Source organism: Dipodomys spectabilis, unplaced genomic scaffold (genome assembly GCF_019054845.1).
Source record: "Dipodomys spectabilis isolate Male_0828 unplaced genomic scaffold, ASM1905484v1 ptg000085l, whole genome shotgun sequence".
In the NCBI taxonomy this organism is placed as follows: Eukaryota; Metazoa; Chordata; class Mammalia; order Rodentia; family Heteromyidae; genus Dipodomys; species Dipodomys spectabilis.
In genome coordinates, this window is record NW_024870762.1 from 1331783 (window position 1) to 1348902 (window position 17120).

The window sequence follows — 17120 nt, forward strand, 5'->3', positions numbered from 1 at the left end:
AAATGAGTAGTATATTCTCACTTATATAAACAAAACCTTACATGTCTGTCTGTATATATGTAATATATAAACAAATATACAACTATGTAAAAAAGAAAATATAAACAAAATAAACATGGTTATTTCTGGGAAGTGGGAATTTGGTAGCAAAAGAGTAGGAGTGTTAAAAATGTTAAAAGGTATGAGGTGTTATATAAACTTAAAACTTGTAATTAAAACAAACCAGACTGGAGTCATGCTTTACTTGCAAACTTAAAAGGGAGAAATGTCAGCAAAGGAGTAACTTTTGGTTTTGCTTTATTTGGCTCTTACTTTGACCAAGTTAAAGGTCTTATGTATCTGGACAATGTCCTACACCCAGATAATGTAATAAAACAGAAATAACTTCTATAAGAAAATACTGTCAGCTGTTTAAAGATACTCTCTGCAATTTGATAAGGATTAACTTAATGGTCCCATATACTGGTTCCTGGTATACAACAGCCACTCAATTCGATGCAGAACAGAACAGTATATTACCAAACTGTACTACAAAGTATCAATCTTTTTGGAACAGGGCCCTAATAAAAGCCACATATGCTTTACAGAAGCAGCTTCAGGATTAATAAATAAATGCAGTAGGAAAAAAAAAACCTTTAAATTAAAATCAAAGGAGACATTTAAAGTTTGAGCATTTTTCATTATGGGAAAGAATCTTCCACTTTGAGACTATTATATATCAGAAATGCTCCATCTGTTGTATAATTATCTCTGATAAATTGTCTGATGCTTTGAGCTTCATTAGAGAGAAGGGAGAGAAAGGCACACAGAAAGAACTGTAAATAAATCTCTCTTCCATATTTCACTTAAAACCAGCCCAGCAGGAAGTAATAAAATATTTTAATAGGTAATATTTTCCAAATGCTTTGCTAAAGAAGCCAGACTGTTCTGCCCAATATCTGTCCTCCTAAAGTCTGAAAAAGAGAAAACTGGCTTTATTTAGAGATTATTATAAATCCAATTGGTAAAAACAAACAAAGTTTAGCCTCTTGGTGGCAGTGACAGAATATTTCAGAGATCAGATAAGGCCTTGTTAGATGCAGAGGTACTCTACCAAAAACATCTTTTTAAAAGGCACTATCAACCAGGTACTGTTACACATGCCTGTAATCTTACTACTCAGAAAAATGAGGCACAAGGCTCATTTATTTCAAGCCAGCCTGAACTACATAATGAAATTAACTTTTCCTTCCTTCCTTCCTTTCCTCCCAACCTCCCTCCCTCCTTCTTTTCTCCCCCCCCAAGGAGAATCAAGGATATCATCAGAAACCAGTTTCAAAAAAAAGCAATGAAAATCTGTTTCACTAAATAAATTTAACCATGATATAAAAAAAGTTCTCAAAATTTCACTGTTGGAAAAAAATGAATGTCATATTTAAGAAAACTCTAGTTAGGCCTTGAAAATGCTCACAAAGATCTCCACTAACATTCTGTGTGTGTGTGTGTGTGTGTGTGTGTGTGTGTGTGTGTGTGTGTGTGTGTGTGTGTGTGTGTGTGTGTGTGTGTGTGTGTGTGTGTGTGTGTGTGTGTGTGTGTGTGTGTGTGTGTGTGTGTGTGTGTTTTCTTAGGATTACAATAAAAGTAAGATCTCCACTAACATTCTGGTGTGTGTGTGTGTGTGTGTTTTCTTAGGATTACAATAAAAGTAAGATCTCCACTAACATTCTGGTGTGTGTGTGTTTTCTTAGGATTACAATAAAAGTAAGATCTCCACTAACATTCTGGGGTGTGTGTGTGTGTGTGTGTGTGTGTGTGTGTGTGTGTGTGTGTGTGTGTGTGTGTGTGTGTGTGTGTGTGTGTGTGTGTGTGTGTGTGTGTGTGTGTGTGTGTGTGTGTGTGTGTGTGTGTGTGTGTGTGTGTGTGTGTGTGTGTGTGTGTGTGTGTGTTTTCTTAGGATTACAATAAAAGTATCTTCTGGATGACTGTCCCTAGCCTTGTTGTGTAACTCACAGTGTGTCATCAACCTTTTTCTCCTATGTAGGCAGGAAGGAGAACATCTTTCCTACGTGCTGTACCATATTAGGATGAGCCCAGAAACATAGAAGACCCTAGCTCTCAGTGTTAGGGTTCAATCCATAGTTACTTGGCCTCGTGCACAGCTGCAGAATGTCAACAGTGCTGGAAGCCTGTGCTGGAGAAGTTTATCTGTTTCACTGTAGACAAGCAGACAAAAGGACAAGGAAGATCCAGGGACAGGAGGCCCCAAGGACCAGACAAGTGCAGAGGGAGACTTAAGCATTCAATACCTGAGTCTGTGGGAGCCATTTCCGATTCAAACTACAACAGAACAATGTATGCCAATAAAACTTTACTCATTTCCACACTTTACAACATACTGTTCATTTGATTTCTTTGATCATTTGAGAGTGTAAAAGTCATGCCTTACTTGTGGATGGTACAAAACCTAATGATGAACTCCCTTGACTGGTGATGAAGTTTATCAATCCTATTGTAAACTATGGTTTTATATAAGTGCTAGTTGCTGTTTTAATATTTTAGTTTTTCTGTGGGTCCTAGCATTTGAACTCTGGGCCTGCGCACTGTCTCTGAGTTTTTGTACTAAAGGTTGGTACTTTACCACTTCACCCATACCTCCACTTCTGGCTTTTCTTGGTGGTTAACTGGAGATAAGAGTCTCATGGACTTTCATGCTCAACCTCAGCTCTCAGCCTCCTGAGTAGCTAGGATTACAGGGGTGAGCCACCAGTGCCCAGTCTGCTTAATGTACTTTTTTTTTTTTTTTTTTGGTGGGGGGGGGGTCCGGTCGTGGGGCCTGAACTCTGGGCCTGGGTGCTGTCCCTCAGCTCTTCAGCTCAAGGCTAGCACTCTACCACTTGAGCCACAGTGCCACTTCCGGCTTTTTTCTTTTTGCTTATGTGGTGCTGAGAAATCAAAACCAGGGCCTCATGCATGCAAGGCAAGCACTCTACCACTGAGCCACCTTCCCAGCCCCTTAATGTACTTTTAAGGCAATAGATCAATCAACAGTTAAAGGCAACATTGTTAGCAAAATGGATGAATAGCTGTCTATTGCTTGCTTTCCCCCCCTCCCACACACATAAACTACCAACAATGCATCAACTACATTCCAACCAGAATGAATCAGGAAATATACTAGAGGTTTAAAGCATAAACAATTCTGGTGAATGCAAAAACCCAGGACAGTACAACAGACATGTGGGTAAGGCAGCCTGCTTTTTCTATACTGTCTTCCCTTCCCCTCAAAGACAAACTTCTCACAAGGAAGAGACAAACTGGAGAACTCTAATAATCCCCACTCTGCTGGTGTCTGCCGTCTACAAAAGACACTATAACCATCAAAAGCACGAGTATAGTTTTTACACAGTTCTAATATGTCCCAGAAGAAGATCCCACAGTATACACTGCCCATCCCTGTTACTCAATCTGCTACTGTGTTCCATCTTGAAAGGGAACCCACTGCTGTAGTGCATGCACCCTCCCGAGTGCTAGCAGCCACACATACCTCTCGTCTTGAACTCTACGATTGCTACACCACATTCACATGTCTCACTGCAGAATGTGAACACTAGCTACTCAGACCCTAAGCCCAGAAGAAAGGCCAAGACCTTGAGTTTTCAATCTATGTGGCGTCTCAAGATTTAGACAAAAGGTGAGTTGTACACAGAGGAAACTAATATGCAGCTAGTGGACTGACAAGTCCTATGTGTGGATGGCCCTTCTGACAGCCAGCCAGGTGTTAAGTACACAGTTTAGGGAGCAATACTAACACACATCTAAGCCTAGCAGCAATTCCACTCCATCAGAGAGCATCCTATACAACCAATGAGCACATGCTAGATGGTATCTGGCCACCAAAATAACCAGCAACAACAAACACTCTATTATCCATGACAGGAAAAAGTAGGACTAGGACAATAATTCAAACTCAACTGGGTGCCTAGAATGCACTCAATCCCCAGCACTGGGAGGAAAGAAGAAAAGGAAGGAAAGAAGAAAAGGAAGGAAGTGGGGGAGGGAGGGGGGAGGGAGGGTGACTGCTGTAACTAGATTCATAGATATTAATGTAGGGCACTAACAAATATGACAAACAAGAAAGCATGACAGACACCCCCCAAGGAATACAATAATCCTCTAATACAAACACCAAGGGAAATAAAATTTACCAAATACCATGAATATAATTAATACAATTACCCCAATTGAAAGGCAGAGACTAGATGACCAATTTTTTTTTGTTTTAAAGATTCAACTGTATGTTACCTACACAGGAAACTCACTTAACAGTTAAGATAAATATAGACCAGATATCTAATTTCTAATATAGAGCACAAACAAATGTGACAAACAAGAAAGTATAACTATCCATCCCTGGATAAACGGATAATAAAATGTGATATAAGCACACAATGGGATATTATTTACTCATATAACGAATGAAGCCTTTACTTGCAGCAATATAGATGAACTTGGAGAATATTATATCAAGTTAACTGTCAAACTCAGAAAGACAATATGTGTTCTATGAAAGTGTTTGTAAAACCGATGTGGAAGAAATAATTGTATTGTCAAAGCCCATAGAACTCATAAACTTTATAGACCATGATAGACAATTTGCCCTATGAAGGTGAGAAAGTGTTTGTGACTTTAATTAAGTATTATTATCCCACAATATTGTGAAATTTGTGAAATTATGTAATCACTTAATCACAATAAAAATTTGCAAAAGAAAGAAATCAAAAAATAAAAAATAAAATTAATTTTTAAAAAAATATTTATAAAAACTTTTAAAAAATGTTGATTTCATACAAGGGTAGAACACTGGTAACCAGAGGCTAAGAAGGCAGAACGAGGAGAGGACAGTTAATAGGTACAGAGGTCCAGTTAAACAGGACAAATAAATTCTACTCTTCTGTAGCACAGGAGGGTAACTGTTGTTTACAACTAGTACCTTCCATCTATCTTCAGTATCATTTCCTTAAATAAGCAATGCCTTCCTTCTAAAACAGTTTTTGGTATATAAGAAGAATGAACACAACTACAGGGCATACAACTAAGTATCAGGGTTTTAAAACTTTGGCATTATTGACATGTCAAGCAATGTAGGGTGTTTACCAGGATCCTTGGCTTCCAGACATTACTAAATGCTTTAGGAAAAGAAGAAGAGTCTATTCCTGTTTGACAACCTCTGATATAATGTTGCAAATTTAATTTCCCCTGCTAAATAGTAAATTCTTTGACAAACTATGAGCATCTTTATTTTATACTTTCATTATAACTGAATAGGATAGTGTATGAAAAATTTAGATAACTATTTTGTTCTTTGCTACCCTTTCCAAAATTAGTAGACAGGCTATTTTACCATATTATATTTCTAGATATTCATTAACCTTGGAACACTAAATTCCAACCTTACTAGGTAAAGCTTTTTTTTTTTTTCAGTCATGGGCGTGGGCGCTGCCCCTGAGTTCTTTTGCTCAAGGCTACTACTTTGAACCACAGTGTCACTTCCAGTTTTCTGGCAGTTAATTGGAGATAAGTGTCTTACAGACTTTCCTGACCTGGATTTCTCTGAACTTGATCCCCAGAGATCTTAGCCTCCTCAGTTTCTAGGATTACAGGTGCCAGCCACCAGTGCCCAGATTAAGTTAAGCTTTTAAGAGGCAAAAATGACTACCATAGTACTCCTATAGTTTTCAACAAATAATGTTATAGTTGTATCCCAGAAGAGACAGTTCTAGCATTATAAAGGTTAAGTAAAAATGAACTTACACATCACATCACATACATTATCACTAAAGACTTACAAGAATGACAAAAACAATTTTCTAGTCTCTATAAATAGCCTATGTCCAATGAAATACATATTTTCTAAATTGAGTGATGTCAAGACCCAATAAGGGGCAATCAATCCAAGGCTCCTAAATCAGGATGAAGCTTCCTGGACCAGGATTCCTAAACCTTGTTGCAGAATTAAAAAGAACAGTCTCAAAGTTTCCCCTGAGACCAATTAAATTAGAATCCACAAATGGTCTAGAGATTAAAATTCTTAATTAAAAAAAAATCCCCAATGGCTTCTAATGTGCAGCTAGGGTAGAGAGTCATTGGGTTCTATACTGATTAATAACCTTTTGTGCTTTGATGGTTAATATCTTCCTGAGAAGACCTTACATTCAGTGGAATGACTGAAACTTGTTCTCTAACTTGCTGAGCTGGGTCCTATATGTTGGAAACTTACAGTGAATAAAAAGAACTTCCGTGTCTCATCTGCTATTAGGCATTACCAAGAAGCTCATGGAAGGTTCTAGGCCTATTCTATCCACTGCTACCTTTCATGATCTGGGCACTTCCAGGCATCCTTATTGTATTTACTTGCTCAGTTGGTAGGTCAACCGCAGGGCTATGCACACTTACATTCCTCTTTACTGGGTGAAGTTACATTCAGTTCTGTCGGAAGCGGCTGCTGGCTGGGACTAAGAGTTGGCGTGGCTATCGAGGTATTGTTGTTGTCACTGGTGGTCTCTTCAGAAAACAAATCTGATTGACTGTTACTTGTACTTGGAGCGGAATCATCGTCTGGTTGTTTCTTTTGAAAATCTAAACAGAAGGAGAGAACTGTTTTTAATATTAAGGAGCTCACAATCAGTATTAGAAAATTAAATACCATAGCAACAATAAATCTATAATTTGGGTGATTAAAAATGTGGAAGTAAATCCTGGCAAAAAAACTTGTGAGGGCTGGGAAGGTGGCTCAGTGGTAGAGCGCTTGCCTTGCATGCATGAGGCCCTGGGTTTGATTCCTCAGCACCACTTAAGCAAAAAAGAAAAAAGCTGGAAGTGGTAGAGCGCTAGCCTTGAGCTGAAGAGCTGAGGGACAGCACCCAGGCCCAGAGTTCAGGCCCCATGACCAGACCCAAAAACAACAACAACAACAACAAAAAAAAAACTTGTGAGACTGGTAGGGGCTTAAAAGAATTGGTTTCCCAATGCCTTTTATTGTTGAGAAGAATGGTACACATACTGATTTCAATGTTAAGACCTTGAGAACTTGAAGATGCATGTTAAATTTTCAATCAATAGAAGAAAAAAGAAGAAATAATTTTTATACCAATAGAGGACAGGGCAGAAGGAAAATAGCATAACAGGAAACAACAAAGCAAATAGAAAATGCATAAGAGATGGAAGAAATAAGTGTTTATCAATAACAATAAAGAAAATAAATTTACCAACAAAGACAAAAATTCAGATGAAATAAAGTCTGCTTATATTCAGTTTAAAGTAGACATATAAAACACAGAGAGGGTGATCAATTCTGCAAATTTTTATTTACAACTAGAGATGTCTTTAAAGATTCAGCTCAAGTCTCTTATCTTACAGATAAAAGTTAATGCAAGTCAGCAGAAATCCAGAATTTTTCCTACAGCATTTTCTGATTCCCGTGAGAAAAGTAGCACTCTAAGTAGCACCAAGAATGTTAGCTGTAGATGGACCTAGATTCATATTGTAACTTTTCTACTTATTGGGCATATGAGTAGGTAAAAGTATATAGCTTAGCAGGGCGCCGGTGGCTCTAGCCTGTAATCCTAGCTACTCAGAAGGCTGAGATCTGAGGATCATGATTCAAAGCCAGCCTGGGCAGAAAAGTCCATGAGATTCTGATCTCCAATAAACCACTAGAAAACTGGAAGTGGTGCTGTGGCTCAAGAGGTAGAGCGCTTGCCTTGAGCTGAAGGGACCGCTCCCGGGCCTACAGTTCAAGCCCCACGAACGACCAAAAAAAAAGAAAAGTATAGTGCTTAAACTTTCAGTGTCTTGTTTATAAAGCCAAAGGAGGAGGTTATTCAAACCTCTCAGGATAATGTGGACTAAGTAACGTATTTGCCACATTAGTATTCAACAAATGACAGTAATTAGAAGTGAAAAGTATTTTCCCAGGCCAAAGAAAGAACGATTATGTAAGAGTCATCTCCTCCTTTGGGTCGTGATATTTCTGTCAGTCATATTCCCTTATACCTTTCCTTTCACACAGATCCAATTTCTCCCTATTGCCAAAAAGAAGGGAGTGATACAATGATGAAGAGAAGAGCCTAATAAGAAGAATTAGATTTATGTTATCTGAAAAAGGTAAACAACAAAACGTGAGACAGCGAGTGTCTCCTTTTACTCTACACTGAAGGTACTGTAGACAGAAGGGCCCCGGCTACTTCATCTGAGCCTGACACAGTAAAGGTCCATTCACTTGTTACTGTACCAATGAGAATCTCCAAAGCCAGTCTACTCCTAGAACTGAGAGAATAATTAGGAATAACTCTCCATTTTTATAAATTGGTGTTGTTCATGGTGTACCCAGAGGTGCAAATTCATCCTCCACAAAGCCATGAGTGCGAGAGGGGCTTACATGGATAGCACTTTTCCAAAACAAACTGTTATTTGTAAAATCTAAGCAAAAGCCTTTGCACTTAATAGTGAAACAGCTGCCACAATGTTGGTAGCTTATCTTATTATCAGTTAAGGAGGAAAATAATTTCTTAACAAAGGTCCTCCTAAAATAAGCTACAGAAAGCTAAGGCAAGATGGTCACTATGGCTAGCTGTCCACACTCTAGATAAGCAGTCTGCAGAATGACATTTCACAAGTTCCTCTTCTTACTACAAAATGTACCTCAAAAAGACTAGAAGCCTCCTGGAAGCAGTTTAGTCCTATTCTGCTGACAAGTCTATTCACATGGACAACCTCTTTGTAATTATACGCTAGTCACTACTCAAAACTCACGTTTTGTAATCCTAGCACTGGGGAGACTAAAGCAGGAGGATCAAAAATCTGAGGCTAGTCTGGACTGCATAGGGAGTGTAATGCTAGGCAGAGCTACATAGCAGGGCTCCAGCCCTTGGTTATTTGAAAAGGAGTGGAAAAAAAAATCTTTATCAGATTCTTACTACCCTTCTGTGATTGTTTTTCTTTAAAAAAACAAACAAACAAACAAAACACTGTCTTTACTGACTTCAGGACATAATGACGGTACTGTCTTGCATCTGCATGTTTTCAGACAACTTAAATACATATTTTGCGTATGTATATAAACATATCCACACACATGCATACACACACTAATGATAGATGATTTGTAGTGCTCCCCAGCTATGCCCATAAACTAAGGAAGGTTTCAATGAGTTAAAAAGGACCTTCTGGCTCTTCTTCCTATCAAGTGAGATCGACATTTCTCCTTCTTTAATGTTATATCAGGAAACCCACCAAGCCTGTCGTCATTCACAACTCCAAGATACCTCTTAAATCCATCCACTTCTCCATTACCACTCTCATCTAATCCATTATGTCAGATTCTTTCAATAACATCATTAACCTGAAATCTTTGAATCCATATTGGACTCACTGGAATCCATTTTCCACAGTAGAGTGGTTTAAAAACTTGCAAAAAAGAAAAAAAAATCTGGTATTACCTCCCTGCCTGAAGCCTTGAATGGCCTTCCACCGCCTGCACAATCAGATCTAAAGTCCTAAACATGGCTAAAAAGTTAGAAGAACTAGCTATCTTTTCAGTCCTCTCCCATCCCTGCCAAAACCATTCTCTAGTCCTTTTGGTTTTTCAAATATTTCATGATCTTTCTTAACCTGGAATAATTGGATGAAGGCAAGTGGGAAACTGTGACAATATGTTTACCCTGGTAATAACCACTCGTCTTGGGCTGGGAAGGTGGCTCAGTGGTAGAGTGCTTGCCTTGTATGCATGAAGCCCTGGGTTTGATTCCTCAGTATCACATAAGCAGTAAAAGCCAGAAGTGGCACTATGGTTTCAGTGGTAGAGCACTAGCCCTGAGCTGAAAAGCTGAGGGACAGCACCCAGGCCCAGAGTTCAAGCCCCACGACTAACTAACTAAATAAATAAATAAAATAACCATTCATCTATGAACTCCTAACACATTGTTTTCTCAAGGAAGTCTTTAAGATAGATAACCCAGGGTAGACACTTAATATAGACTTGTTGACTTTTATTTATTGGATTGTGGTGAACATGTAAAGTTAAAGAATATTAGTTTTCTTACCTATTAATGGATTTTAAATTGCTATAAAATTTTATAGTAAAAGTGTTTCTACTCAAAGTACATTAAGCATCCTTGTCAATAATATCTGGATTTTACAAACTACCCCTAAATATTTAAGAGGAAAAAAACCCACTATACACCAAAACAAATAAACAACAACAACAAAAAAAACCTGTCTACACAAATTCCAGCCCATGCCAATAATCCTAGCTACTCGGGAGGCAGAGATACTGAAGCTAGTAAGAGCAAAAAAAAAAAAAAAAAAAAAGTCTGTGAGACTCAATCTCCAAACTAATCAGCAAAACACTGGGTTAAAGGTATGGCTGAAATGGCAGAACATCAGATAAGCAAGCAAGCCAAGCAAGAGTAAAGCCTTACATTCAACCAAGGTATACAAACACTCCCACCCCAAAAATGTCTTCCTAAGTACTCATCACAGGTAACTGGTCTGACAGAAGGACTCAAAAGTTTCCTCAATTTACTTCCTATGCACATAGACTTAGAACACAAAGCTATAAACTTTTACATGATAGAAGATATTAGGCCGGTTACCAAGAGCATGCTCTCAAATGGGTCTTACTAAAACTATCAATAAACAAGAGAATACATGAAGTTGACATTGCCTATTATCATCAGTAATTAAGTTTATTTTATAACCTAGTTTATCACCAAAATTATATATCCCTGAGGTTCTTTACACCTTGAGAAGAGACCGCTCAAAAGTGTGAACTAGCAAAAAGGTTATTTGGAGTTAGGCTTGTTTCTTATACAGCATTTATTGTGCAGACTATACATTTCACAGTAATAGTGTCTCATATCATTTACAGGGCATATATTAACATGTTAACATTCTAGTAAGTATCTAAAAAACCATTAGTACCATAATAATGTGCACAAGAAACACATTTACTCTTTTAGTCTAACCACAAAACATCTTTTTAAAAAAGAAACCACAAGTTTTCTGAATATTATGACATCAACCTAATTTCAACACAATATGTATTTGATAATGGATGTGTACAAATTCATACAATCTGACCAAAGAAATTAACAAATAATAGGACTCGGTGTATTTTTTTTTTAAAGAAAGCAATACTGATAAAATAACCAAGTTGGACCTTAAATCTTTTGTAGCCTGGCACCAGTGTCTCACACCTATAATCCTAGCTACTCAGGAGGCTGAGATCAGAGGATCATGTTTGAAGCCAGCCTTGGCAGAACAGTCTGTGAGACTCTCATCTCAATTAAACTACTCAGAAGAAAAAAGGCTGAAAGTGGGTCAAGTGGTAGAGCACTAGCCTTAAGCAAAAGAGGCTCAGGGACAGCACCCAGACCCTGAGTTCAAGCTCCAGGATCCAAAATAAATAAAAAATCTTTTGTTTGAAAACTTCTTTTGAATCAGCTTGGGGATGTAGCTCAACAGTAAAGCATGAGCAAGGTCTGGGATTCAAACCTCAGCACTGACAAAAAACAGTATCATTAGCCAGGCAGTTTGGATTTTACAAACTACCCTCGTGCCTGTAATCCTAGCTACTTCAGAGACTCAGATCAGGAAGACTGTTCTAGGCCAGCAAAGGCAGAAAAATCTTTGAGAGTCCATGTCAATTGGAAGCATAAGAGAGAATTTCAGTCCAGGTAAGGGCTTAGGCCAAAAGTGAGAACTTATGCAAAGAAAAGGGCTGGAAGCATGACTCAACCATAAAGCATCTGCCTAGCAAGTGAGAGGCCCTAAATTCATACCCCAGTACCATTAAAAAAAAAAAAAGTTACTACTGTATACAGCTTGATATACCATCTAAGGGCTTCACCTTAGGCCAGTAGGATTTAGTGTCATTCTGGAGTTACTCAAAGGGCATCAAAGAGGCATGAATGTAATAATTATTGTAGAAGCTAGAGCCTCCAAGATTGGCCCAGATCTAAGTCTTAAATGTACCATGGAGATTTCAATGACAAGAACAGATTTAGAATAGCACTAGGGAATAAATTACAAACAGGTTATACCCTTTTAAAACTCATTGATTATTTTTTATAACTATATCCAGTCCTTATGCTACAAATTATGGAAAAATAACAGGAGAAAGGACAAAGTAAGTCCACTGGCACCTTCCTCTTGGAGAACAAGGAGGATGGTGGTTGATATAGCAGCAGGATTTCTCCCCTTGATCACCAAAACCCTTCCAACGTGGTCCTTTTTTGAAGTAATTACCTATTCCTACTCTTGATCATCCATTTCCACTCAGTTCTTGGTATCACTGTCTTAAACCGGAGTCACAACCAATCTTCAACTCAACCAGCAACTGCTGCTGCTGCTAAGCAGAACACTTCATTTGTTTCAGGAAATTCAACATGGAGAGTTACTTCCCAGACACACTTAAGTAAAACTTGCAAAAGGTTCAGAACTAAGTATCAACACCTTAAGCATGCTAAGTTTAAGAATGTCAGTCTCGGGCTGGGAAGGTGGCTCAGTGGTAGAGCGCTTGCCTTGCATGCATGAGGCCCTGGGTTTGATTCCTCAGCACCACATACGCAAAAAAAAAAAAGCTGGAAGTGGCACTGTGGCTCAAATGGTAGAGCGCTAGCCTTGAGCTGAAGAGCTGAGGGACAGCGCCCAGGCCCAGAGTTCAGGTCCCATGACCAGCAAAAAAAAAAAAAAAAAAGACTGTCAGTCTCTTCCAGAGAGAAAAAAAATTAAGAAAAAAAGGATAAAATTATAAATGTCCTATCAAAGTACATCAGGAATGCTCAGAAAGACCACTGTGCTTTTCTCAAGACAAGTACTAACTTTTACCCAATGAACCCAACGTAGCAGAAGAATACATTATGTGTTTACACATGTGTTTATACAATCTCAATGGGTATTTAATAGTAGAAAGTGTATTCTGAATAGTACTGACAGTTATGGAAAAGCTGTAGAGCACAAAAACTTAATAGTTCTTTAAATAAAGACTGTTGATTGTAAGGGTTGCTCCTTCTGGTGAAGAAAACTTACGTACAATTAATCTACATACCCTCTGTCATAACACAATATTTGGAGAGTACAGCAGCAGACTGTAAAGTTCAGAAACAGAATGCTTGAGATCAATTGCAGGCTTTATTTTTTCTTTCTTTTCTTTTCTCTCTTTCTGTCTTGGTTAGCAGAGATTAATTATACAAAGGATTCCACACTGTGATATTTACATAAATGCATGTAATGTACTTTGATCAAATTCACCTTCCTCTTAGTCTTTCTTAACCTCCTTTCTTCTCCTCCTCCCATCTCCTCCTCCGAAGAGATATGTGATCTTGAGCAAGTTGTTTTCTCCTGTTTCAGTTTTCTCCTTTAACATGAGAATATCTACCTCATAAAGTTATTGTATACATAATGCATGTTAAAGTCTTAAAATAGTGCTTAGCATACATTAACTCTCTAATCATGATTATTTCCCTTTTGCCTCATTGCATACATTTTAAAAAATCTGTTGACTTGAGAATGTGGCAATGGAAAGATTTTATCTGGTTCCTCAAAAAAACTAACCGTAGAACCTCAATATAACCCAATATACCACTCCTGGGTATATGTACACAAAGGAAATGCAGCCAACATACAAAAGGGATACCTGTATCCTCCTGACACTAGCCCCAACCTACTGCTAAGTTATTAAATCAGCCCATGTGCCAGTCAACCAAGAAAAGAAGGTGTATACATACAACAGTATTATTCAGCTGTAAGAAAGAAATCAGGCCATTTACATGGAATCGGATGTCATCGTGTTGAGCAAAACAAGCTACACTCATAACACATTATTGCATACTTTCACATGCGGAAACTAGGGAGAGTGGGGAAGGATGAGGACCTAAAAATATAAGAGGGACTAGTAGGGAAGAAAAGGGGAGAAGAAATAGAGGAAGTAGTAGGGAGGGTGGATTCAATCAAACAAGATATATGCAAGTATGGAAATGTCACAGTGAAACCCATTAATTTGTACAATTAAGTGTTATTAATTTTAATAGAGAATAGGAAAAGATTTTCTGTTGTCAACAAGATTAAAATTAAACCTAAGCCCATGACTTCATTAACAATATGTACTAATAAACTGAAATAAACCAATCTGGGAGTTACTAATTCAAAAGCTTTCAGGGATCAAGTAGCTATCATAAATATGCAAAATCAGCTGGCCAAAACCATTAAGGAGGGCTGAAAACTATGGCTAAAGAACACATGTAAGTCTAACCTAAAGGCATGTAATTTCAATCAAAAGACAAAAATACAATGCAACGTATCTACTCCCCAAAAGCAAATTATGTAAGACTCCTATTTTTAAATGACTAAAGTTTTATTACATAAATTTTGAACACTCCATTATTACGTTCATCTATAAGGAAATCATTTATCAAGGAAATCATTCATCAACTATATATGACATAGGATGAAGAACAAATAGTATAGAGTTAAGAGAGAATCACAAAATACGTTTAAATCTTGCCTGAGATTACATTAAAGGCTATATGATTGCAAGGAAGCTATTTAATGTGTTTGTATTTGTTTTCTTGTTGGCAGAAATGTTGAAAACCTACTATCTAGGGTTATTGTGAGGAGAAGTGGTAACATAGGTGCTTTTCATATGCACCTATTTTCTGTTTTGTGCTCTAGGGATGGACTCCAGGGCCTTAAGCAGGCTAGGTAGGCACTCTACCACTGAGCTACAGCTCTACCCTTTAACTATACTGACTAAACAATATTAATGCAAAAATTTGTGTTGGCTTAAAATATTCTTAACCTAAAGCTACTGCAATAATTTTCTATGATTAGTTGTGTTTACTCAAAGTAACAAAAGACATTAACATCTTCTGGTGTCGGGTTCTGCTCCCATAACAGATGCACTAAGGGTACATGGCAGTTCCTGGCCAGCTGTCCTCACTCCAAAGACCCAGAATGAAGGAGTGATCCTGACTAGAACACTGCTGGCCACACAGCACAGGAAAAGAGAGAGATGTAACCACACTACAGACTTTAAGTTTCTGGTCCTAAGTGACACATGAACTTTTCGTTTACATTTTCTTAGCTAAAAGAAGCCATATAACCAAACCTGATAAAGGGAAGAATTATAGCACCAAGAGGCACAGTAAATATACTAAAACAATAATATAATCATAACATGTACACAGAAATTTTGAACATAATTTAGATAACACTAAATTACATACTATAGTATGTGTATACATACTATAGTATGTGTACACAGGTACATTTTCCCCTCAGAAAAAGAAATATAGATATTATATTGTAAAAAGCACCAACAGACCAAAATGACCTAAATTAGACTGGGTTTTTAAAAAGTCACATCTACAATATAACCATTACTAATGTGATGTTTTTATAAGACCAGATCTAGTTTTTCCAACTACTGGTTACTAGACAGTATGGACTGGAGAAATAACCTGAACTTTGTATCAGGCTATATTAACTTATATTGTTGCCATATTTATCTGAGTATATGAATGTAATAAGCCTATATTAAATAGTCACTGGTTTACTGGCAATGAAATCTTACCAGAAACAACTATGATTTCCAGGCAATAAAGATCCTATTCTTTTTAATTTCTTTCCTTCCTTCCTTCCTTCCTTCCCTCCCTCCCTCCTCTCCTCCTCGTGTCTCTCTCTGTCTGTGTCTTTCTCTCTCTCTTTGTTGTTGGTTATGGGGCTAGAACTCAGGGCCTGGGCGCAGTTCCTGAGCCTTTTTGTATTCAAAGCTAGCACTCTTCCACTTGAGCCACAGCACCACTTCCAGTTTTTGAGTGCTTAACTGTGATCCTCAGATCTCAGCCTCCTGAGCAGCTAGGATTGCAGATGTAAGCCACTGGTGCTGGCAAGATCCTATTCTTTGTAAGTGAAAGATAATCTGACTTTAATTCAAAATTCTGTTTTAAACAAACAAGTCCAAACAATGCTAAATTGACTCTTATTTACTGTTTACTAATTGTAACTCAGGCTTTACTTCTAATTATAAAATAGTCCTAGCTACTAAGTCAGTCGTGGTTCCCTATCAAATAAAGAAAAGTTACTACAAAGCTCTTCTTAGAGACAAGATATGGTAATGCATATGGCTAATCTCAGCACTCTCGAGCTGATCATGAGCTTGGTGCCAGCCTGGGCTACACAGTGAGAACAAAAAAGTTTTTCTTAGGAACCAATTGCCTTATTCCTAGGTGAAATAATCCAACCTGGTTTATCTATATTTCATTTGAGGCAGGAGGAATTTGTGTAAACAAATACATTTGAAGACTATTTTTCATTTGGGACTAATTCTATTGCACTTGCAAGTGTGCACAAATGTAGTTTGATAGGGACAAAAGAAAGTATAAAAGTTATCCATAATTAAATTATCATTTGAAATTTCAGATAACATGTAATATAGGTACATTCCTCACGCTGTTATCACTAAACACAGTAAGTGACGATGTTCTTTGCAAGTACAACTCTCATTATCGCTCTTACTCTATGCAGCTCATTAAGAGGATTTACAAACCACTCTGGCTTCTTCTAATTTACTGGGCTTATATCTTGCACTCATCTGAGATGAGGTTTATTATTAACTCTGACCAATGATGAAAAAAAATGAAATATACGTCCATCCTGACCACACACACAAGTCCCTAGGCTACCACAGGGTGCTGTAGAAACAATGTGGAACTCATTTTTTAAAAGGGCAGTTTCTGGAAACACTGTTCACTACTCTTCTCACTACCTACTTTAGAACTCATAGCAATTATTAAGTTTCTGATTTTCCCTTTGAACCCTAAGAAGTTCAGATTTTAATCTGTACTCTACATAGGTTCATGGTATAAATCTGTGTTTAAATTATTCATCTCATCATCATACTAATCAATCTGAATTTTCCCTTTGTCTAGTATCTTCATTTAAAAAGCAAAGCCAGATTCGGTGGTACATGCCTATCATCCCAGCACTTAAGAGACTGAGATGGAAGTATCCTGAAGTTAAGGCCAACCTGGGCTACATAGAGAATTCAAAGTCAGCCGAGGCAACATACTGATATCCTGTCT

General features: G+C 37.7%; 1 protein-coding gene across 2 annotated transcripts in view; it reads right to left on the minus strand.

The window, feature by feature from the left end:
* The window catches only part of Zfand3 (zinc finger AN1-type containing 3), a 196221-nt gene that overhangs the window by 63761 nt on the left and 115340 nt on the right, over positions 1–17120 (minus strand). For both annotated transcript variants that reach the window (XM_042684277.1, XM_042684276.1), the window contains exon 3: positions 6433–6615. In XM_042684277.1, the coding sequence (XP_042540211.1) occupies positions 6433–6615 (183 nt within the window). The remainder of the gene's footprint in view (positions 1–6432; positions 6616–17120) is intronic.